Source organism: Erpetoichthys calabaricus, chromosome 8, assembly GCF_900747795.2.
Source record: "Erpetoichthys calabaricus chromosome 8, fErpCal1.3, whole genome shotgun sequence".
Lineage (NCBI taxonomy): Eukaryota > Metazoa > Chordata > Cladistia > Polypteriformes > Polypteridae > Erpetoichthys > Erpetoichthys calabaricus.
Window position 1 is genome coordinate 42,856,089 of NC_041401.2, and position 24,800 is coordinate 42,880,888.

At 37.6% G+C, this 24,800-nt stretch overlaps 1 protein-coding gene across 2 annotated transcripts in view; it reads right to left on the minus strand.

The window, feature by feature from the left end:
* Nucleotides 1-24,800, minus strand: part of gmppaa (GDP-mannose pyrophosphorylase Aa) — a 47,301-nt gene that overhangs the window by 7,456 nt on the left and 15,045 nt on the right. Inside the window, exons 5-8 of one of the 2 annotated variants that reach the window (XM_051931012.1) lie at nucleotides 23,133-23,325; nucleotides 16,575-16,634; nucleotides 9,674-9,804; nucleotides 9,520-9,534 (exon numbers count right to left, since the gene is read on the minus strand). In XM_051931012.1, the coding sequence (XP_051786972.1) occupies nucleotides 9,520-9,534; nucleotides 9,674-9,804; nucleotides 16,575-16,634; nucleotides 23,133-23,325 (399 nt within the window). The remainder of the gene's footprint in view (nucleotides 1-9,519; nucleotides 9,535-9,673; nucleotides 9,805-16,574; nucleotides 16,635-23,132; nucleotides 23,326-24,800) is intronic. The other variant, XM_028806488.2, reaches the window with a different exon arrangement.

Below are 24,800 nucleotides of genomic sequence, written 5' to 3' on the forward strand. Positions count from 1 at the left end.
AGTAATTGCCCCCTGAACCTAATAACTGGTTGGGCCACCCTTAGCAGCAATAACTGCAATCAAGCATTTGCGATAACTTGCAATGAGTCTTTTCCAGCGCTCTGGAGGAATTTTGGCCCACTCATCTTTGCAAAATTGTTGTAATTCAGCTTTATTTGAGGGTTTTCTAGCATGAACCGCCTTTTTAAGGTCATGCCATAGCATCTCAATTGGATTCAGGTCAGGACTTTGACTAGGCCACTCCAAAGTCTTCATTTTGTTTTTCTTCAGCCATTCAGAGGTGGATTTGCTGGTGTGTTTTGGGTCATTGTCCTGTTGCAGCACCCAAGATCGCTTCAGCTTGAGTTGACGAACAGATGGCCGGACATTCTCCTTCAGGATTTTTTGGTAGACAGTAGAATTCATGGTTCCATCTATCACAGCAAGCCTTCCAGGTCCTGAAGCAGCAAAACAACCCCAGACCATCACACTACCACCACCATATTTTACTGTTGGTATGATGTTCTTTTTCTGAAATGCTGTGTTCCTTTTATGCCAGATGTAACGGGACATTTGCCTTCCAAAAAGTTCAACTTTTGACTCATCAGTCCACAAGGTATTTTCCCAAAAGTCTTGGCAATCATTGAGATGTTTCTTAGCAAAATTGAGACGAGCCGTAATGTTCTTTTTGCTTAACAGTGGTTTGCTTCTTGGAAATCTGCCATGCAGGCCGTTTTTGCCCAGTCTCTTTCTTATGGTGGAGTCGCGAACACTGACCTTAATTGAGGCAAGTGAGGCCTGCAGTTCTTTAGACGTTGTCCAGGGGTCTTTTGTGACCTCTCGGATGAGTCGTCTCTGCGCTCTTGGGGTAATTTTGGTCGGCCGGCCACTCCTGGGAAGGTTCACCACTGTTCCATGTTTTTGCCATTTGTGGATAATGGCTCTCACTGTGGTTTGCTGGAGTCCCAAAGCTTTAGAAATGGCTTTATAACCTTTACCAGACTGATAGATCTCAATTACTTCTGTTCTCATTTGTTCCTGAATTTTTTTGGATCTTGGCATGATGTCTAGCTTTTGAGGTGCTTTTGGTCTACTTCTCTGTGTCAGGCAGCTCCTATTTAAGTGATTTCTTGATTGAAACAGGTGTGGCAGTAATCAGGCCTGGGGGTGGCTACGGAAATTGAACTCAGGTGTGATACACCACAGTTAGGTTATTTTTTAACAAGGGGGCAATTACTTTTTCACACAGAGCCATGTAGGTTTGGATTTTTTTTTCTCCCTAAATAATAAACACCATCATTTAAAAACTGCATTTTGTGTTTACTTGTGTTATATTTGACTAATGGTTAAATGTGTTTGATGATCAGAAACATTTTGTGTGACAAACATGCAAAAGAATAAGAAATCAGGAAGGGGGCAAATAGTTTTTCACACCACTGTACAAGACATTACTATCACAGAAAATTAAAGACACACAATATACAGCGGCAGCCCACGAAGAACGGTCAGCTCAGCAAGTAAACATCAACAAAAGAAAGGCTGAAAGAAAGAAAAATACGACCAACAAAAAGAATGAGGTCAAAGTCCCTTGCCATTTAATGTAGACTGTTCCTACTAATGTTTATGCACTACTGTTCTAGCGCCCGTTATTGTAACGGGCTAAATGACTAGTATATTACATATATATAAAACATATCCCTAACCAGGATGGGAACATTGAATGGGTGCCAACAGGGCCAGAAAGATTTTTACAAGTCTTTGCTGATTTGCCCACAAGTAGCATGTGTCTTGTTTTACAGTTCAGCTCTGTTTTTGTAAGCGACATGCTGGCTTGTTTAGTTTAGCTTCTCTTACATGAACACCAACACTATGCACAAGTTATGTTGCAAGATTAAATCTCCCTCAAAAAACAGACTCACTCAAACTTATGAGAAAAAACAAACACTTTTCTTATGGACCAAGTTAATGTGAAACTTTAAATGAAGGTAGCATAATGAGATGATACGCTTCATGTCTTTTTAAAGGCTCAATGCATTGATTCAATGGCACGTGGGACACCTCAACGTTTCCCTTGTTGTAAAACAATGGAAAAACAAAAGAATCACTTTGTCTACAAAAATAATCAATTGAAGCATTGGTTTATTTTCAACTTTTAAGTTAACTATAGTGGAATATTAAGATTTTTATATTCTGCACATAATCCAGTGTTACCAGGCAAACACTTCAGGGCTGCAGTGGCTTAGCCCTTTATTTCCACCTAATCTGAGGATCATAACTTATACCATTTCTCACTGCTTAACATCACAATGAAAAGTTTATAATATATTTTATAACACACACACACTGTAAAAAGCTGTTTATAATGGATACCTAAACTAACGTGTTACTGGTTTACTGTATTCTTCAACATAAATCATTTTTAGGCCAGGTTCATACTTCACGCGACGCATGCTCCAGCGGAGACTCCTGCTATGTAAGCGTTTTACTGTTTATACTTGCACACGTACTTTACGTAAATCTGGAAGAATCCACCAGGTGGTACTGCGAGATATCATCACGGTGAGAACAGGTTCGGCTTTGCTGTGTTGTGAATTGCCTGGAACACCCATTAAATTCCGATGACACCTTACCGCAATATCTCTGAAAAGGATGTTTAATGATTAAATCCTTCAATCAAGGGATGTGTCCATTCCAGCTAGCATTGGGCACGGGGCCTCAGCTCATCACAAGGTGAATACAAGCACACACATACACTGGAGTCATTTTAGCGGCACCAAATCTGCATATCTTTGGAAGGAAACTGGAGCACACTGTGAAAACCCAGCAGGAAAACATGCAAACTCCAGCTAGGGAACACCAGCGATGTGACTCCCTGCGAAACAGCAGTGCTAACGCTCCACCACCGTGTCACCCCCATGTGTGTAATTATTAACAGTATTCATTATTTAAATGAAATGAATTTATCTGTAAAATGTAACATACATAATTTAATGCATTTCATCATGAACATGATATCAAGTATAAATCTAAGGATTCTAAATGTGCAGACTTGGAATATCATACATTTAATGTGTTCTGTGTGGTGATCTATTGCTGCTTGCCGCTGTTGTCAGGTCAGGAGGAAGCCCAAGAAGCTTGAAGCGGTTAAAAACTGGGATGACATTTATGACAGTCTGCTTTAACGGTAAAGTAAACTATGAGGTTAAAGTGGACATTTCAAGATTAAAGCTGAAATTTCCACTTTAATCACAAAATATACATTTTCATCATGTCCTTAATTTTTTTTCTTTGTGGTTCAAATACAGCACTGTACATTATGTTGCTGTTGTGAAGTTGCAAAAAAAATAAATAAATAAGACGGCACAAAAGATATGAGACTTTTAAAATTTAAAATGTATCGTGTCATTACTTTGGTGGAATATGCGACGCTTGAATATAAAAGCACCACGAATGCATTTGTATGTCGGCATTTTGCTTTACCACATCGAACCATTCATCAAATATCGAAGCACACACATCGATCCCGTAGGATCCGAATAGAGGCTTTCTGTCACATGTAGATAGTAAACAGTGACGCTGACATCACATTCCAACTTTTATCACACTGCGCCCCCCAACTTTTTGCTGGTACTGCAACTCGCACAAGCGTCACGTTAATTTCTGAGGACCTGCTCAGAGGACGCATCAAATGAACGCTGGAAACGCGTGGCAGCCATGATGCGTGCGCGTACGTGTTCTAAACGTGAAGTATAAACGAGCCCTCAGTCTTTAGCAGGTGCTGGACCATTATATTCTAAAAAGATCCTGTACAAATGACAAACGTAAGCAGACACCAGTGTAAATATTAGTATTAATAATAAATGACAATCACACCATTGTATGCTCAGTAGACATATGAGTAGCAAGCCTTTTTCCGAACAAGAGATCAGACTGAATCAGAGTAAAAATAAAAAATATGGAACAAAACTTATTTACTTATATTTGAAACCAAACCAAGATTGACCATAACAGGCTTCTTTTAAACTCTGGATTGGGCAAACAAGTAGTAAAGTTAAGTAAGTGCCTCCATAATAGGATGTGACATTTATCGGAACGTTTACAAAAAAAGTCCCATCTTTGCTATTGCAGTCAACGCTACAGCCAGGCTGTCCCAACCCTGAACTAGAGTCAATTTTAATGCCTAAATTTATAATTATATATGCACACACACACACACTGGCCACTTTATTAGGTACACTTGTTCACCAACACAAATATCTACTCAGCCAATCACATGGCAGCAACTGAATGCATTTTATCCAGGTAGACATTGTCAAGATGACCTGCTGACATTCAAACTGAGCATCAGAATGGTGAAGAAAGGTGATTTAAGTGACTTTGAATGTGGCCTGGTTGTTGGTGCCAGACAGGCTGGTCAGAGTATTTCAGAAACTGCTGATCATCTGGGAGTTTCACACACAACCATCTCCAGGGTTTACAAAGAAAGGTCCGAAAAAGTTAAAATAGCCAGCGAGTGGCAGTTCTCTGGATGAAAATGCCTTGTTGATGCCAGAGGTCAGAAGAGAACGGCCAGACTGGTTTGAGCTGATAGAAGGGCAACAGTAACTCAGATAACCACTCGTTACAACTGAGGTATGTAGAAGAGCATCTCTGAACACCCAGCATGTTGAACCTTGATGCAGATGGGCTACAGCAGCAGGAGACCACACCAGGTGACACTCCACTCATGTCAGCTAAGAACAGGCAACTGAGGCTATAATTCACACAGGCTCACCAAAATAAACAAGATAAAAGATTGGAAAAACGTACCCTGGCCTGATGAGCCTCAATTTCTGCTGCGACATTCGGATGGTGGGGTCAGAATTTGGTGACAACAATATGAGAGCGTGGATCCATTCTGCCTTGTATCAATGGTTCAGACTGGTGGTGGTGGTGTAATGGTGTGGGGGATATTTTCTTGGCACACTTTGTACCCCTTAGTACCAGTTGAGTGTTGTTTAAATGCCACAGCCTACCTGAGTATTGTTGCTGACCATGTCCAGCCCTTCATAACTGCAGTGTACCCATCTTATGATGGTTACTTCCATCAGGGTAACGCTCTGTGTCACAAAGCTCAGATCATCTCAAACTTGCTTTTTGAACATGACCATGAGTTCACTCTACTCGGATGGCCTCCTCAGTCACAAGCTCTCAATCCAATAGAGCACCTTTGGGATATGGTGGAACGTGAGATTCATATCATGGATGTGCAGTCGATAAATCTGCAGTAACTGTGTGATGCTATCATGTCAATATGCACCAAAATCCCTGATGAATGTTTCCAGCACCTTGTTGAATTGATGCCACAAAGAATTCTGGCAGGTCTGAAAGCAAAAGGAGGTCTGACCTGGTGCTAGCAAGGTGTACCTAATAAAGTGGCTGGTGACTGTGTATGTGTAATATATAAAAATACAAAGTTCACCGACTCCCTCACTGGTCAACATTTCGATATATAAAATCCCACCTACAGCAGAAAAACTAAAAACCTCAGAATCTAAAAAACACCTTGACAGATTTTATTGATATTTGGAGACGTTACAGAAAACAAAATAGCCAATCTGTATTTTTTTATTTGCCCATATTTGTTGATAATAACGAGTGGACTGTTCTTAGGGACCCACATCCTTTTTTTTCTGCTAGCGATGTGAAGGAAGGGAACGAATCACACAGAGAAGTGGAAGCTACTGCTTTATGCAAATGAAGGCCACTACAAGAAACGAATTGGGGAAAGACACAAAATCTGCAAACCTCAAAGTAGACCTGCCCCCTTGGGTACATGCAGTACTCCCTATTCTGTCCACTTCTTCTTTCTCTTCATGATGCGATATTAAATAAATACAAATTCAAAGGGGAGATTGTTGATCGTAATTATATGCAGTACATATACTTCGAACAACAAGATGGAAAAATACGTGCAATATTGCAGAGAACTGGGGTGTCCCCTTAGAATTTAGACATCAATGTGAAGGTTCGCAAAGCAGAAACAGTGAAGACCCATTACAACATAGCTGCTCACTTCAAGCCCTAAGGTAAGGTAAGTTTAAACGCTTGCTCAGCTCAGTAAAGGAGTCCCCCACTAACAGAACATTACAGGAGGTATACACTGCAGTGCTTTTACATGGGCCGAGGTTAGTTAGTGTTAGTATAGCTCAGTGCTCAGACCACCACTCATGACACATTCAATTAATATTCTGCAATGTAAAAGTAATAAAAGGCGAGAAGGAGCAAGATGTTGACTACAAAGAGTGCCGCCAGTAATTTGGTTCCACTTTATGCGCTGGGAGATTGCACATCATTCACAATATTATTGCTCTCTCACATTTTTTTCTGCACAGTGCTTAAAATGTTCAATTCATTGTACGTCCCAAGTAAATGCACAGTCTGTAAAAGTCAATGTCGTAAGTTAAACCATAATTCAGTATTTTTGCTGTTGATTTAAACCCTCCAAAACCTTGTGACAGTAGAAGACTGCATTATACTCAGTCCTGACTGCAGCCAACTTTTTTACAGGTTGTGCTACAGAGTGAAATTGGACTTGTACCCCACATTCCCATTATTCCTTGTAATTACCTGTTTGAATTCAAAATAATACTGTTTCCTGTTAAAACTGTATTGTACCAATGACCATCAACAAAAGCCAAGGTGAGCCACTAGGAAAAGCAAGAATTGATCTAAAGCATGAATGGTTTACTCCTGGGCAACTGTATGTCGCATGTTCAAGAGTAAAGAACTCCAGTGAACTAATAATATTAACCCCAGATAGATAAATAAATAAATAACAAACATCATATACAGAAAAGGACTCAGTTAGTTACACAGTACTTCTGATACGTCTGATTAACAGCACAATACCCAACAGCCATTGTCTTAGGAAATGTGCACCGTGAAGCTGGGTAACACAACACGCATTATATGAGCTAATAAGAGTTATTCAGTAACACTGGCGAAATTAGCATGTCAGTTCTAAATTTTAGCACTTTACAATCCAAGGTTAGTTGAATTCTAGAAACATTTGGGCCATTTTTAACCCTTAACTACTCACACCACTTCTCATAAGTACTCGCTCAGGGTGTACTTCATGCACCAGTGTTAAAATGGCTATTTATATGCCCTTTGTGAGGCTGTAATATAAAATATTGCAATAATTTTCAATTGTACATGATTTTAATGTAATTTAATACCACCTTACTGAATAATATGACACAGTCTAGGACTATCTGGAAATAAACCTGATCCACTTCTCCAGTGTTCATTCGTCACCGGTCACACTTTCATCCACTGCAGGATTTGCACACGTATCACATTTCACTTCAATTGTTGAATGTTCTTTGCAGACAAAGTCATTGCAAGAAGGACATCTCATCGTTGTCATAAGTACCCGCACAGTGTACCAAATGCACCATATGGAACTTGCGACTGTGCATCCACTCATAAAACTGGCTGGGGGAACACTGGAGGGAAACCATTGTGACAGTGTACTTGTAGTGAATCAAGCTGAGGACAGATGGTGGATGCTGCCAGTAGGTTCAAGTAAAAAGACTTTGGGCAATAATAACTGAGATTGGTGTACAAAATACAGATACATAAGTAGTTAAGGGTTAAACTCACACTGGTGATTCATTGTGTTTATACGTAGCAATTACAAGTGACCTCTTCATGTCAAATTTATATTGGAGTTATTAGCTAAACCATCACCTCTTTTATGAAAATGACAAGATTTATGTTTCATTTAGTGAGAAATGTGAACCAAGTCTTGGCTACAACTTTTACTGCCCACCACTGCTCATCTCCTGCCTCTCTTGCAGAGAAGACTTAAGTGTCCCAACCAGGTGAGCTGACAAAAAAAAAATGCATTAATGTAGCGGTCATTAAAATGACCCACCCACCTGCCCTTACTGTCATCACCCACACAGACTATCAGACTTGCACGCACACTATTGCATTATTATACCAAGGAAGTGGCAGAGTGCAGAATCAGCCAGGTAGCAGCAACCTTTTTGAAGAAAGCAGTGGACAGAATAAGATATGATAACAGCAGGTAGGACTAAATGGAAAAAGAATGAGGTCATGTTCAGGCAATTTGGTAGTTTTTGTTTTAATCCCCAAAGAAGGAAAACTTTATTGCCATATACTCAATTCAGATAAAGGTCACACTAAATAATTTGCACTCCATCAGCAATCTTGAATCAGGACCTTGAGGATGAGTTGGCAGCATCACTCAACTACTGGGGAAAAAAACATTTTTGATCCTGTAATTGACTAAGGAGGCTCAGAATAACAGATCAATGGTTAAAGGTTGCGTATACACTGCAAACTCTAATACAGAAACACTAAAAATACAGCGCATAGATCCGCAAAGTAGATACGTCAAATGGCAAACTGAGTGAAAGGGTGAATGGCAAATGTGATGATGAACCGTTCAAACACTGCATTCATGCGTTTTCATTTTACAGTGTATGACATTTAAATGTGGTTAATTTAATTTTCTTTCTTCATATAAAAAATAAAAATATTAAATAAAGGTTTGATTGGATAAAACTCTTCATAAATAAATTTCACTTTATTTCTTTAAAAAAAAAAAGTGGTCTGCCCTAGACTTTCTTGTATACTCAGACATGGGGATGGATTTTTGAGGGGTAAACTGCAAGACAATTATATTTTTATATTATGTACATTAAAGAACCATCAACAACAAAACAAACCAAATTACTAATATATCGAACAATTATTATAAAAGTAACAGTAAAAGGTAAAGTACAACTTCCAGTTAACGGAAATAGTCCAAAATTTGATAGAAATCTACGTTTTGCACCTTGTATGCAAAATTTGGTTGACCGAAGTGAAAGCGTACTCAAGTTATCATGTTCTCACACACACAGATAAGCAAACAGACATAATTCCAAAAATGGCATTTTCGGACTCTGGGAGGTCTAAAACCTCGAGATTCCTCAAAATGGAATTTTTTAAGGATTCCAATACTTTTCCTATACTTTGTATACAAGAAAATCAGGGAGGTCTAAAATACCGAGATTCATCAAAATCTCGACATCAAATCTTTGGACGATTACAGTACTTTCCCTATACTTCGTATATGAGAAAGTAAAAAGATAATTAAAAAAAAAAATCAGAAAAAAACTACAGATCCCATTTTTACTGAAACAAATCTTAAACTTTTTGATAATGTTTTGATATATTTTTTACACTGTTGAATAAAGCACCCTTCCTTCATTTAACCTAGTCAATCCAATTCAGGCTCAAGGGGAGCAGCATCCGCACAAGACAGGAACACTGGACTGGGTGCTCTTCATTGCTCAGCACACTCACATGCCGTCTACATATAAAGTAAGTATGTAAGCCCTCACTTCATCTATCACACTGTTTATGGTAATTGTTGACTGTTTAATGAATCCTGTGGTAAGACTCTAAAACAAACCAAGGAGATGTTTTTCCACGCAACACTGCACAATTCTGTTAATATCACACATCAACATTCCCACTTACCCGTCGTAAGGATATCTGATGAGTGGGTTCAAGAAACAGAATGATGGCAGAAAAATGAAGAGGAAGGAAAAAAGACAAATGAATGGAAATAAAGAAAGAAATGCATGGAAACAGCAGAACCTTGGGAATTGTTTAAAATTAAGCAGCTACTCACAATAAAAGATCCCGCTGATGTTTCTGAAAAACTAATCCTATATGGTGGAAAATTTCTGGTGTAAAAAGATAAATTCCACAGTTGATGATATCGCTTACAAAAGTGCTCGGTTTCTCCACATAATGCAGCACCTGTAGAACAAACAAAAGAATTTTTGTTAATTGTATTTTGTAGTTTGTGTTGGTTTAATTGTGAAAACTGCTTTGTAACTTTATTTAAATCTAATATGGTGAGATGCTATTCAAATATATTTGCAAGTGTTTATGGATTCTCAGTATTATTGCAATTTATTCAGCTAATATAATTATCCGAAGAATGATAGCCATTGACACTTTTCCCGCACCTTTTATGCCAGGCAGCAGGTATTGTTGCCAATGCACACCTCTTAAGCCCAAACTTCTTGTAGATTTAATCCCAGGGTTCCAGTTTCCTTGCATAATCCAAAAGAAATGCTAGTCCTGTTTATTGGGGAACTTCTGAATTAACTTGGTCTCTAAATGGGAGTGCGCCTTTTGGTGTTCTGGTATAGAAATTAAAACTATAAGTAATTAAAGTCTTAGTTTGATTAAAAAGTTATATATTGCAGTAGGTAGCTTCAGCATGTAGTGAGTGTAACTGATAGCCCGGCACAGCGTCAGAGTTAAATATTAAAAGCTCATACCTTTTCCCTAAAGTAATCTGGAAGGCCACCACTAGTTACAAAAGGGAGGTTTTAGAATGAGCCAAGTAAGTAAGAGATGGACACTCCTGTGGCCTGAAGGCAGCAATATATTTCTTGGGTCATAAGATCATGGTGGAAAGGCAATCATGGCCTTTAGGAGATTATTTGTGCCCATTAAGCACAAGAATACATTGGTAAAATTTACAAGTCGGAGGGAAGGAATGCGACCGGTAAATAGCTGATAGGGTCGCTCCTTCAGCCAGGTGGCCAATATGCCCTTTGGGTCAGGGTAATGGTGGCCGATAATCGGGCAATTACATCCACTTAGAAACTTATCAATGTTTATTAGGCATTAGAAAATATTGGTGATTAGGGAAAAGTACAGGAATGTTTGAGTCAGATAATGAGGAGAAAAATATACAGAGTGAGGTAATGTTATGGTGAGAAATGCTATTAAAACGAGGTATTGCCGGACTTGTGACGCTCACGTCATTGAACTGATACAGCTTTTGTGCAATTATGCAATACAGTCTAAATTCTAATTGCCCACCCAGAAGCTCTGCATGCTTTATTCCAAGAGCAAACAAATCTTTCTCCACAACACTGGCCACCTCACTAGGGCTACAACCTGCTCTGCAGGATAAAAGGCAACCAACAATAAACAGCAAAGTGCACATCTCTGAGTTACTTTAATGCATTTCAGTAAGAGTGTTTTGTTTAATACAGAATCTTGTATTTTTAGTGGACTTTGCTCCATTTTACATTCCATGATGAAATAATTTAAATATAAAAATTCTCTCTTAATTATATTATGAACAACTACCTACAATAACTGAATCTGTAATAAAACAAAATCACAATAGACCAGACACATACAGTATACAGTATGTATCATTTTTAATTTTTTTTTTTTTTTTTTTATCTTATCTCTGTAGTAACTTTTCTGGTATCTTTTTTTTAATAGTCAGAAGGACAGTGATGCCCCACTTTGCATGGTCTGTACAAATAATTTAAATTAAGAGAAAGGGAGAATTTTGATTTGCCTTAAGACCACTGTGTTAGTGTGACATACGTACCACCCCATGTAAACTCTTCATCTCTGCTGTCAGAGCAGATCCCTCCAGAACTAACACTTGATAAACCGCAACTACAGTAGTCCAGTTCATAGTTGTTACAACCATTGCAGGGCCCACTCAGGCACATGGTCAATGTGGACCCACGAGTTAATCTAATCTGCACATCTCTGGTGACAAGGACACAAAATCCACAGAGGCACAGGCAGAATGTACAAACTCCACACACACAATGACCAGGCATGGGATTGTGGATCTGTAAGGGCCGATTTATAGTTCACGCTCAGAACGTGTACGCATCATAGCTGCCCGGCATTCATTTGATGCATCCTCTGAACACATCCTCAGAAATTAATGTGACGCATGCACAAGTTGCCGTACCAGCAAAAAATCGGAGGACACAGTGTGTCAGAAATGTCAGAGTCTCTGTTTACTATCAACATGTGACAGCAAACCGCTTGGCAGATCGTACAGGATCAATGTGCGTGCTTTGATGTTTGATGAATGATTCAATGTGGTGAAGCAAAATGCTGACATACAAATGTATTTGTGGTGTCTTTCTTTTCAAACATTGCATATTCCCCTTCGTAATGATGTGATACATTTTAAAGGTCTCACATACCACCATTTTGTTTTTTTTGTTTTTTTTTTTTGCACCTTCACAACAGCATCAGAATGTATGCTTGAGCTACAGAGAAAAAAAATTAGGGACACAGTGAAAAGGTCTATTATGTGATTAAATTGGAAATTTACGGTTTAATCTCAGTTTATTTTATCATTAAAGTAGACCATTGTAAACATTATCTTAAAAGCAACCCAGATGTTAATCGCTATGTGCTTTTGGGGCTTCACCTAAACTGACAGCAGCGGCAAAGAGCAATTGCCACACAGAACACATTAAATTTATGATATTCCATCTCTCTGCACATTTAGAACCCTTAGATGTATACTTTATCACTTGCATGATGAAATGCATTAAAGTATGTATATTATATTTTACAGATAAATAGTTAACTTCATTTAAATAATGAATACTGTCATGTGGGGGCAGCACAGTGGCAGAGTGGTAGGAGTCACGTCGCTGGTGTTCCCTGCTTGGAGTTTGCATGTTTTTCTGGTGGGTTTCCACAGTGTACCCTGGTTTCCTTCCAAGGACATGCAGGTTTGGGGTTTTGGTAATGCTAAAATGACGCTAGTGTGTGTGAGTGCTCGTATTCACCTTGCGATGAGCTGACGCCCCATTCAAGGATTGTTTCTGCCTCGTGCCCGGTGCTTGCTGGAATGGGCGCATCCCTGGATTTTAATCATTAAACATCCATCCTTTTCAGAGATATTGTGGCAAGGTGTCCTGAGAATTTAATGGATGTTTTGGGCAAAGCCAAATGTTGCTATGTCACCGTGATGATATCTCGCACTGCCACCTGGTGGAATCTTCCAGATTTACATAAAGTACGTGTGCAGGTATAAACGGAACACCGTGCGTCCGTAGGCACACATGTCGTGTGAAGTATAAACCCAGCCTAAGACAGCCGTGCTAACCACTGTGCTTCCCTGCACTGAATAATTCATTTCAAATTTTCATTATAAAATTCATGCATTTTTTCTACATTTGATTTACATTTCCAAACATTTTATAACCTTCTTTTCCTGTTCAGGGTAATGGGTTACTCAGTTAAATGTATTAAAAAGCCTATATTAAAAAAGCCAAAGTATCCTTTTCTCCTCACCACCCTGTGTACAGTAAAAATTAGGTTGATTTGCAAAAACTTGCAAAACCATTACTGTGTCTGCTTTATATACAGTATTTATAAAGTAATAAATAAAGCATTTAACTTTTATTGAGTAGTTAAATTGCAGCAATAAATTTATAACCCTTTGAACAAGTACTGTGCTGTTTGATGAACACTGAGATGGAGTTAAAATCAACAGGGGTTGAGGTGCTCTGATGCAGGTTTCAAACTGAATTTGGATCTAAAGTAAGAACGTTTTCTATCCACATTTTTTGTTAGTAGTAAAAGCAATTAATATGAAATTAGACAGATAATACAGTTCACATTTGCTACTTATTTTTAAGGAGGTGGATTAAAAAAATCTTATAAATGATGGAAAAAGAAGCCTGAACTACACGAAAATTACGGAATATGGAAAGTCTTCATAGTGAATAAAATAATCATTACCGTATCACCTTATTTTAAAAAGTTATAACATTAAAGAGTCTGAGTCATCAATCAACTACAGGGGAATGGGGCGGAGGAGGAGGTGGTGAAAATGGTAGGGAGTAAACTTATTACATAATACTACAAAAAACAAAAATACAAAGCATCTCATTTTAACTTCAATTTAATAAATGTACATTACAACATAAGGCTAATTTTTGTCTTGTTAAATACTGTAAGCACGTTAAGAATTACAATTATGCGTGGTCTCTGTATTATGTGAGACGGTTTCTCTGTGAAGCTCACAGTGCGGAGGAGAAAAGATCAAAATCACACAACTTAAACACAGTCGAAGTGAGAAATATTCTATAGAGCGAAGTGGCTCTACAGCTACGAAGCAGAAAGACCTGTGGGAAATCGAGGTGCAAAGGCCCGCCCGTTGATGTGCGCTATTTGCATACTGAGAACTTAAAAATGAAAATTCAATGAGCAGCAAGTGGCGCCAGTGCTTACTTGTGTATTACTTTTCATTTTTGCAGCTTCAATGCTATTCAGATTGGAAATGAAATTGCAAATGCTGTTCTTTCACTTTATTTTTAATTTTTGCATTTTCATTTTATAATTTTAACTTTAATTTCCTTTTTCCTCCCATAGTAGTGTCTGCCGGTCATCTGTGTTCTCACTGTGTTATATTAATTCTAGTTGTTTATTTCTTGTAATTCAATGCACCTCTGAATATTAAAGCACACTAATTAAAATAAAGACATCTGTTTTCATCAGAAGTTGCAATCAATTTTGAGACCATTCAGTGCAAATAAAATATACAAATATATCTACAAACAAAAGCTACTGAGTGTATTCAATGGACTTTTTCCTTTACAGATTTTTATTTGAGCAATGCATAATTACCATATAATATTTGTGTATGTTTGTTGTCTTTTGTTTTTTTTGTAGACCTAAAAGACCACCTCACCAGACTCCTGTGCATACTTGTCAATTATACAGAAATTGACTATTGACTAGTTGACTATTGCCTATCAGTCCAGCTGTCCATTTAGAAACTTTAAAATACACGGAGTATATTTCATCCACCTATCCATTATGAATCCATTCAATCAGAGCCTTTCTAGGCAACAGTAAATGACAAGCTGGGAGTAACCCTGGATGGGATGCTGGTTCTTCTTGGGGCACACTCAACCGCACACACACACACAGACACACACACTGTAACAACACGTTTGTGTTTGATACATGATAGAAAACTGGAACACCCAAAGAAAACTCATTTTGGGCATGTGGAAATCATGCATGCCCCACACAGAGTAACACAGGCAGGGATTCAAGCTTAGCTCCATGAAGGTGTGAAGCAATAACCGTGTCTGGCAGCACCCTGTTGATCCTATAAAAATTAACTCTGCCATGTTTCATACAGCAATGTGTTTTTAGAGCATGCTATTCAAAATTACATTAGGAAGATCATAACATGACATTCTCAAAGCTGCTTAATCTGATTGAGAGCTGGGGTGGGCTACTGCCTATCCCAGAAGCACTCAGTGCAAGACAGAAACCAGTCTAGGAAAGGACACTCATGCATACCCATACAGACACTATTTGGAATCACCAATTAACCAAACACATACGTCTTAAGGAGAAAAGCCCACAAAGACAGGGCAATTGTGCAGACATCACAAGGGCAGCAAGCAGGCACAGATTTCCAAGCCAGAGTGCTGAACTTGTGAGGCAGCTGCGCTAACCACAGCACCACCATGCTCCCATTAAGGAGCATTCAAGACTACTAAGCAACAGGATTCATTTGTAAACCTATGTGGGTCAAACCATTTTAAACATTGATTAAAGCCATGCTTGTGCTTTTTTAATAATTTAAAATAACGTCATTTTGTTTATCTTTACATAGTTCACAGTATTTAAGAGTGCTTATTATATCATGCTTTCTAGAAACCAATAGTAATTGTTAAAACAAATACTGCCAGGAATCTTGTAGTAGTAAGTCAACTAGGCTTGCCGTATAATCTTGAAAACATTTTGCTATTCATCTGAGAATCTTCATAGGTACAGTAGGTGGTATTCAGACATGGGTCAAGCAGAGAACATGATTGGTCTGGGGTGAGGACTGTTGTGTTTTCTCGGACTGTTACACTACTGGAGCCATTTCTTAGTTGTCTTAACTGCCTTTGTAGCTGAATAGTGACATAACGTCACAGGACACTATAGTCAGGCAGCGTGGCATAGTGGTTAAGGCTTTGGACTTCAAACCCTGAGGTTGTGGATTCAAATCCCACTACTGACACCACTGTGTGACCCTGAGCAAATCACTTGACCTCCCTGTGCTCCAATTGGAAAACCAAAAGAAATGTAACCAATTGTGTCCTAAATGTCAGCCAAATAACTAAATATATAGTCTCCTCTGTCTCTTGGATGTGATGTATGGTGTTGCCCACTGACATAGACTGTACTGCAGTTACTTACTGTACTGCAGTAAGTAAATGAAAGCATACAATAACTCGTTAGGATTTTGTCCCTTATTTTTCCTTTTTTACACTTGTAAATAAACATAAAATTTGTACAAGTGACCCTTGTTAAGCGAAGGTTTTGGAGAATGGAGTTTTGCTCCACCTGAAGGAGAATACTCAGTTCTCCTCACATCTACGTAATACTGCTATGCTTTAAAGAGTTCAATCCATGCTTTTTCTGTGTTAGAGGCCTTAATTTATATATGTTTAAAAGTGACAAACTGGGGTCAGTCTGGCAAGATGGCCAAAGCAGTGGGATCTAGTGGCTAATGCACTGAGCCTTAAATAAGATTTCTCTTCAGATTCTGCCTCTTACCCTGCACAAGAAACAATTTGTAAAAAGTTACAATGTATTTCCTTGTATAATCACCTCAGCCCTTATGTAAAATAGCAATAATAATATTAAACAAATTGTTTAAAAATGTTAAGAAACAACAGTTATTCAGAGGATATTTTCTGTCTAACTAAAGTATTTCTTACCTCATTTGTATCTTGATTTTCAACAATACAGCCATAGTTCAAGGATTGTTTCCTGTTAGCCTATAAATTTAGAAAGAGTTCAAACAGCTGTAAATTTTAGAAATTTCATGGTTATTAATAGAACATTTTTGTGAAATTTACAGATCATAATGCACTACCCTACTGAATATGTATTACATTTATAAAGAAAAACTGCCACAAAATATAGATAATATACAGTTGTGCTCATACAGTACGTTTACATACCCTAGCAGAATTTGTAAGATGTGTGCCATACTAAAAGAAAAGAAGACTGATCAGGCAAAAGACATTTCATTTTCTTTTAATAGAATCCAAATTAAACTATATGGCATCACAGAACAGCACAACCATTAAATAAAACATAGTAATGAGGAAAATAAAGAGATGGTCCCTGTTCAAAAGTTTGCATACCCTTAGTTCTTACTACTGCTTATTGCCCCCTTTAGCATCAATGATGGCATGCTGTCTTTTATGATACTTATGGATGAGGCACTTGATTTTATCAGGTGGTAGAGCTGCCCATTCTTCTTGGCGTAAAGACTCCAGATCTTGTAAATTTTGGGATTTTCCTGCATGAACTGCACGTCTGAGGTCTCCCCAAAGTGGTTCAATGAAATTGAGGTCTGATGGCCACTCCAGCACCTTCACTTTTCTGTGCTGTAGCCACTGAAGGCTCAACTTGGCCTTGTGTTTTGGATCATTGTCATTTTGTAAGATCCAAGTTCTTGGCAGCTCGACAAATGATCCTGGCAGTTGTTGATGAAATCTTGGTTGGACTACCTGACCATGACCTGGTAACAACAGAACCCCTAACTTTTCACTTTTTTTTTTATCAGAGTTTGAACACTACTGACATACATTTTCAGATCTCTGGATTTTTTTATATCCTTTTCCTGATTTATACAAATCCACAATCTTGCATGTCCTTTGACAGTTCTTTTGCTTTCCCCATGGCTCAGTATCCAGCAAAGTCAGTGCAGCTCAGCATGAATTTAAATTGACTATTTATATACATACACTGATAACAATCAAAGAGGTTACAGGTGTGGACACTCCCACTTAATTACCCTTAATTTGAACCTCAATTATCCGTCACTTCATTAACCATCAGTCTCCATTAAGTGTCAGGGCAAAAAAAAAAACATTGCATATACCAGCGTCTACCTATTACTGTACTACTGCCGTGCAGTATGCTGTGAGCTTTGCAAAATGGAACAACTTTTCCCTTCTGTTAGCGTGTAGTGTTTGTTCTTCCCCAGTACTACAGTGTCAGTCACATACCTTCAGTTTTAATAGCATCTAGTAACTTTCTCTATCGTTATAATTAATCTACTATACATGGTTATGACCGATAAATGTATGCGTGTGGTGTTGATAGGGTTGCCAAATTAGAAATACGGGGCACTCTTAAAATCTCTCTCTATATTACTATATTATATATAATATATATATATATACTGTATATACATACCCCCTACACACCCAGACCAGTACATTATATAAAAGTAGAGACATAAGTTAAAAACATAAACCAAGTATTTTAATGGGTTATGAGGAAAACAAAACTAAAAGCATTTGAAAGTTATTTAATACCAGCTAAAAATAAATTCTGTAAAAGTGAAATCATTTGAAAATATTTACTTAATACAGACAATAGAGAAATATTATTATTTAATACAGGCAGTTAGAAAAAAAGTGGGCCGTGGCAAGTAGTAACAACACAATTTGTTGACAGTCACTGTATGTTACAATGCTCATACAGAACTGCATAGCAGCGCTGCTGGAGAGCAAAACGGTAAGAGTGTCGCTGTCCTCAGCCAACCATGGCAGCTGAACAAGTTGCAAACAGGCAGCAAACACGAGTTTCCTCTTTACATTTGGGTTATTTTCAAGAGAATCTGAGAAAAGAAAGTATAATTACTTATAAAATTACAACTAAGTACTGTAAGAAGGTAGTAACAATATATTTTTATTACGAAATTTGAAAAATGAACTAAATACAGGACATTTGGGTGTGTCCCTGAAAGGTCAATACGGGACATGGGACAAAATTATCCAATAACGTCTGGCAACCATAGGTGTTGGAATTGTCACAGAACGTGAAATTATTAAACATTTATGAAATGGAGAAAGTGTTTCAAGTATTGCTTCAATGTACTGAATAAGAAGAACAGTGAACGATATAAAGTGTGATACAGACAAAATTGAAAATGTGTTGAAAATGGAAACCACTGATGGTAATGTTATTCTATATTAATGCTGTTCTATATTGTACTTTTCTTTTTACATTTTGTTATATTATGTATTGTTAATATATTCTGACGTGCAGTCAGCTTGTGATGCACTGTATGGGAGCAGAAAGGGTGGAATAAATGCTGTAAGTGATGGGACTAGGTGAACAGGTTCTGTTCCGTAAGGGGTGGACATTCCTCTTAGGAGATGAGTGACAGGAGAAGGTAGAAGAAAAAGGAAGGTGCGGCGTAAGGAAGTTCTGAGTAGGAGTGGGGAGTCAATAAGCAGGAGTGTTTGCGATATAGAGATAAAAAAAGAATGTAAATGGAAGGAGATAAACTGATTGGTAGGGAAAGCTTTCTTTTATTTTTTTGGAGATGTGCTCCATAACCCATATTAAGGGGTATAAGACAGGGCACAGCTTGTTACGGAATAAAGACTCAAGTAAAACATGGAAAACTTAAGTACATCGAAGTTGTATTTGCTTATTATGCTGGCTGTTACAATATTATATGCATTAGTTAATTTTGTTAAAACTCTATTTTGTTAATATAGTTTTGTTTGTAAATAAATACGACTATTCGCTAAACCAGTCTACTGTAGATCATTTTTAAAGTAGCTGTAATGTTATCCGTCTTTTCTCTTATCCATCACATCCTCGGTCCTGACCCCTGATGGATAATTAAGGTTTTACTGTACTTCTCAAAATAATCATAAAGAAAATGGATGTTATGGCAGATCAAATGGATTTCTAATATTAAACATATATCATCATGAGTAGTTGTTTAACAGCAAGGAATGAGCCTGAAGCTTGACTGACCAAAGCTCTTTATCCCAAGCAACTGAAATGCTGGCGTAGTCGGAGTACAAGATGAATTCTAAAATACTGTGTAAGTTGCTTTTAATTGATTTAAACAATGCCTTCATAAGCTGAACTGGCATATTTGAGCAGTTTCTTAGCATATGGCCCTGTGCAGCATGGGACAACATGGCTGCAATTTCCAAACTAAAGCTTCTGCAGTTTGCTTGAATTTATAGTGCATGTCAAAAAGCTATTATTTCTTGCATTTGCAAAGTGGCAATAAGACTAATTAGCACAGATGATCATATATGAATTAATAACCATAATAAATTGCTATAACCAGAAATGAGAAATAACTGTTTCATAATTGTGATTTGTGAGCCTAATTATGTTAGTATACATGCAGTTTTTATTAACTAAAGAAAGTAGAATAATCTTTCCGGGCAATTGTAACAAATACAGCAAAGGATGAAAATGGAGGTTATTGACTGGGAACAGTTGCACTGTGTGCAGCTAATGAAAGAAGGTGCTATAGTGGAGTTTTAGCGAGCCTAATCCATATGCAAAGAGCTCAGTCGCTAGTTATCCATAGCTGGTATTGACCACAATTACCTCACAGAATATGCCGAATGTGCGGATATTTAAGGCCTCTCACGCAGCCTCAGAGCAGAAGCCTGCAGCTTAAATGTGATGTCGACTCTGTGCCAAGCACAATGCCTCCTGCACCCCACCAAAGAAGAACCCAACGACGACTGCACTGCTCCATTGGCTTCTCTTTGGCTGTTTTTTTTTTAAGTATGCAGATTATATGGCATTGTATGTTAGGAGCAAAATCTGCATTTTAAAGCAAGTTAAGTGTATCCTTTCTTTTGTATCATATTTCTTTTGTCTTGATATTTCCACCATGATTACTGAAGGTTCAAACGAACCTACGAAGGACACATGCACCCCCTGCTGGACATAACTGCTCAAATCTAAGTTTAATACTGTATTTTTAATTTGAGCAATTAAATCATTATAAACTCAGTCCTAATTACCCAATGTGACTGCAGGTTTTTGTCCAAATCAGGTTCAGTATCCGTGAGGCATTTTACTTTAGATTGACTTCATTTAATTAGCTGGGTTTTTTTCTATTACTATGCATTCAGAAAAGCCCATCACTGTGAGTTTTACATTTACATGCCATTTATTAATATCTGCGTTTTTGCTATACATTTAAATGTTTAACTCTCTTTTGCTGTTTTACTATTAATTTGCTTTATTCTGTGTAGTTTCTACCTAATAATGTCATTTAACAATGAGCAGACCAGACACCCAAGAAAGTGACACTGAACACTGAAAGGCAGCAACTACTTCAGTGTCCGATGCACTAACATTGATCATTACTAACTAAAAAAATAGAATACCTGTCAAACAAAAATATGATGATAAAGAAAACTTTAAAAATCAAGATGTAACAAGTGCATGGCATAACGTTCAAGGGCATCCAATGACAGGGCTTAGTTAACAGATTTGAAAGTTGGAGCATTTTATATTTTAGTTACTTCATCAGAATCAGTACATTTGTGTCTATTAAATATTTTTTAACAATGAGTCATATTAAAAAATAAATGATAATGGAATGTGATTAAATGCTTTAGTAGACTACGTTAAATACAAGCTTGTTCACAGAACTTTACAATATCATGTAGTTAAAACACTAAGATAACCTTGTGGTGAATCAGCAGCTTCCATACACAGCAGATTCCAATTCAAGTGACGTAAAAATGACATCGACTGATGTGCTATTGTTAGTCCTTGAGGGTCTAGGATTAATTGTAGTTCAAATTCCTTTAACATAACATTTCTGAAAAAAAGTACCAAATGGAGAGTTAAATAAAATCTCCGTTGAGTGTCAAGGGAAAATCGTTGGCTGCTTCGGCCCATAATGGAATGTGGAAATTATAGTGCCAGAAAAATTCTAAATCATTACAATGTGCAATGCATACATACATAATTTCTTTCCTCTCACATTCATTTCTAGGTACTTTTCTTTATTTTTTTATGCTTAACTGACCTCAAGCAGCAGGAGAAGTGAGCAGATGTATATCTGACATTTGATGAACTGGTACTGGGGATCTGTTTTGCTGTCAGGAGTGGAAGTCAAACAAGGAAAGGAGGAAAAAATACAAGCTGAAGTTTGAAACAGTAAACTAATTCATAATTAAAGTTGCACAGAATGTTTCTCGGTTTTCAAATTCAGTACTTTACAAATTCACTAATGCCTTTTAATGGGAGATTTTGAAATTTCAAAAACCTGTATAGTGAGCTCTATTCAAAATATCTCAACAAAAATTTCAGTTTCCCAATAAATTTCCTCGAAGAATAAATGTGTCATATTTCCACAAAATCAGCTTGCTGGTAGCAGAATTGTTTTAATGCGTACAGAGAAACATGGCAATTGCAGCAGGTGCTTTTCACATTATACACAAACATACCTAAAAAAACAATGCTTGATCCATTTTAATATATCTGGAAGGTTGCCGGGTCAAACCAGAAGAGATTCTACTCTGTTGAGCCCTTGACCTGAAAATTGCTCCAGGGTGCTATGCAATAGCTGCCCCTTCACTCTCACTGGAAAAGGTCATGTGAAAAGACAATTTCCCCTCGAAGATTAATACAGTGTACCGAACACCACAAAAATTAGTAAATAGATAAAAATGTATCAAACTTAGTTTAGTAATTTCTACACTGACCCCCCAAACAAAGCTTGCTTAATTAGGCTAGGAGTCCAAAAAACAGAAGTCTGTTGGGACAAAAACCTGCAGCCACAAATGGCCCGTCCTCCAGATGTGAGTCTGAGATCAGTCAATACGACTACAACTTGCACACATTAGCCATAAGGTGGCAGCATAAACTCAGTTTTAAACCAACTACTGTACATCAGTGCCTAAAGAGATGTGTTGGTATTTTTAATTTGACTTCACTGACTCTAACAAAAAGCGTGCTTTAATAAAGACACTGTTTGAGTCACTTTGGTCAGTATGGATTTATACAAGTAGGCTTTAAAATCTAGCGGGCCCTTATCCCTGATTTGCTATGAAGCCCATGGTAAAAAGAAGCAATTATGCCTAAAACTTGAAAACCAAGCCAAAAGCAGCAAAAATTCTACAGTCAGGACAGGAATGCATGGAAGAATTCAAAAGATAAAGAGATAATCATCCTATTTACATCATGTATGATTACTCCCCTTCTTCTCCATTTGTCCTGAGCATTGCATTCTGAACAAGAGTTTGAGTATCATTAGTGCAAAACTTAAAAATATGATGCACTTTTTTAAATTAAAGTATTGTAATCAAGATGCACTTCATTTCATTTCACAGGTGCAGATACTTGAGAAATATTTTTAGCAAGAAGTAACATTTCTAAATTCTAGAATAATATCACATACAACATGCAGTACTAAAACTTTGGAAATTGAGATCCCTTATCAAGGTTGGGTAAGAGAACTGAAATCAACTTACGGTTGTACCCTGAATAACAAAGCTGCGGCCGTCACCATGTTCCTTCTGGAATTCCAGCATCTCAGGAAGAGGAAATTCTGAACAGACATCTGCATTCATTACAAAGAATGCCTCTGGACCTCCTGACAGGATCTGATCCCGAAAATGATAAATCCCACCACCAGTACTCAGTGCTGCATATTCTTGAAGATACCTGGAAATGTAGAAACATCACATAAATTTTTAATTTACAAAAATGTATAGTTTTTAAAGAGAAACATATTTGGCTTAATTAGCATGAGACATAATTTCAAAGAAATGTGCATTATTATTTAAAATATTATACCTTACAAAAATACTATAAACATGTAGCAACAGAAAGGTATAGAAAATCCTGAAATTCGCTGCATTGATAATAATATTTTGGATTGGACACTATATGCAGAATGAAAGTAAATCCTGCATATGGATGCAAAGTGAAAGTTTTGTTATTTTTTATTTGAATGAGGTGCCCGTGGACTAATATGCTGTTTAAGCTGGAATTCAAAGTTCTTGCCCCTTTAGGTTTTTCATATTTTGTTCTTGTTAAACCTCCAAAATTTTACTCATTTGAATACTTTTTTTCTCCTCCCTTCGCTAACTCAATAAATTCAGCACATTTATGAAACAAACAAGGATATTTTATTCCAGAATATTAGTCTTTCATTCTGGATAAATTATTTGTATGGCTTTTGTCCCACATCCCAAAGACACGTGCGTCAGACTGACTGCCAGTTCCAAACTGGCCCTGTATTACTGCGTCACTAGGCATGGTGATGGACTGCTGCTCTACCCAGGTAAAGTTGCTGCCTTGCACCGGATACTGCTGACGATTCAAGCTCAGCAGTCCAGACAGAAATTTAAAACTATTATGTAATGTTAAAAACCTGTTACTAGTGAGGTATGACATATTATTCTTATTGAAACAGTACTGTTTTTCTAATGTTATATAACTTCGTTTTTGAGTTTGTGTTATAACGATTCGTCCTGACACGAGACGATCGCTACCACTAACCTGTCCTAAGTGGCAGCAGATGATAAAAGGTTAGGCCAATATCACACCCCAATAAAGCCCCTGTATACCCCTTATTTTACAAGGTTCAGTCACCCCTGAGGCTGGCACATTTATAGTCCACAAAAAAAAAAACTAATAGTCATGTACATGTACATATATACAATAAGAATATTCCTCCCCCAGTTCCCCTTCCAGAGCCTATAAATAGGTCCACAGTTCTGGCATGGTACAGAACAGTAAGTCCTTCGACAAGCTCACCCGAGTCCATGGGAATAGCGGAACGTTCAATTCACCAGTCAAAAAGAATTACTTCCACATAACCGACAGGACTGTAGAAGCTCCTGGACTTCGTCACATGGCCCAGGCAGTAGCTGATCTGCTCTTTTCGATTTTTTCCCCGTCTTCTTCTTGGCTCTGTTCTATCCCTTTAAATGGCATGCTTTAAAAAAATCACTCCCCGAAAATGAAAAAAAAAAAAAGGAAACTGGAAGTCCCACCTCTGGGACACAGCAGAAAAACTTATTTTTATTTATGTGGCAGCGCTACAGTGTGAGTATGTGAAAATCACTAGGCTACATACAGTAGACTGAGTAGCCAGTGACTGAAACTGGACCTGTTTTTGCTCCATCTACTCT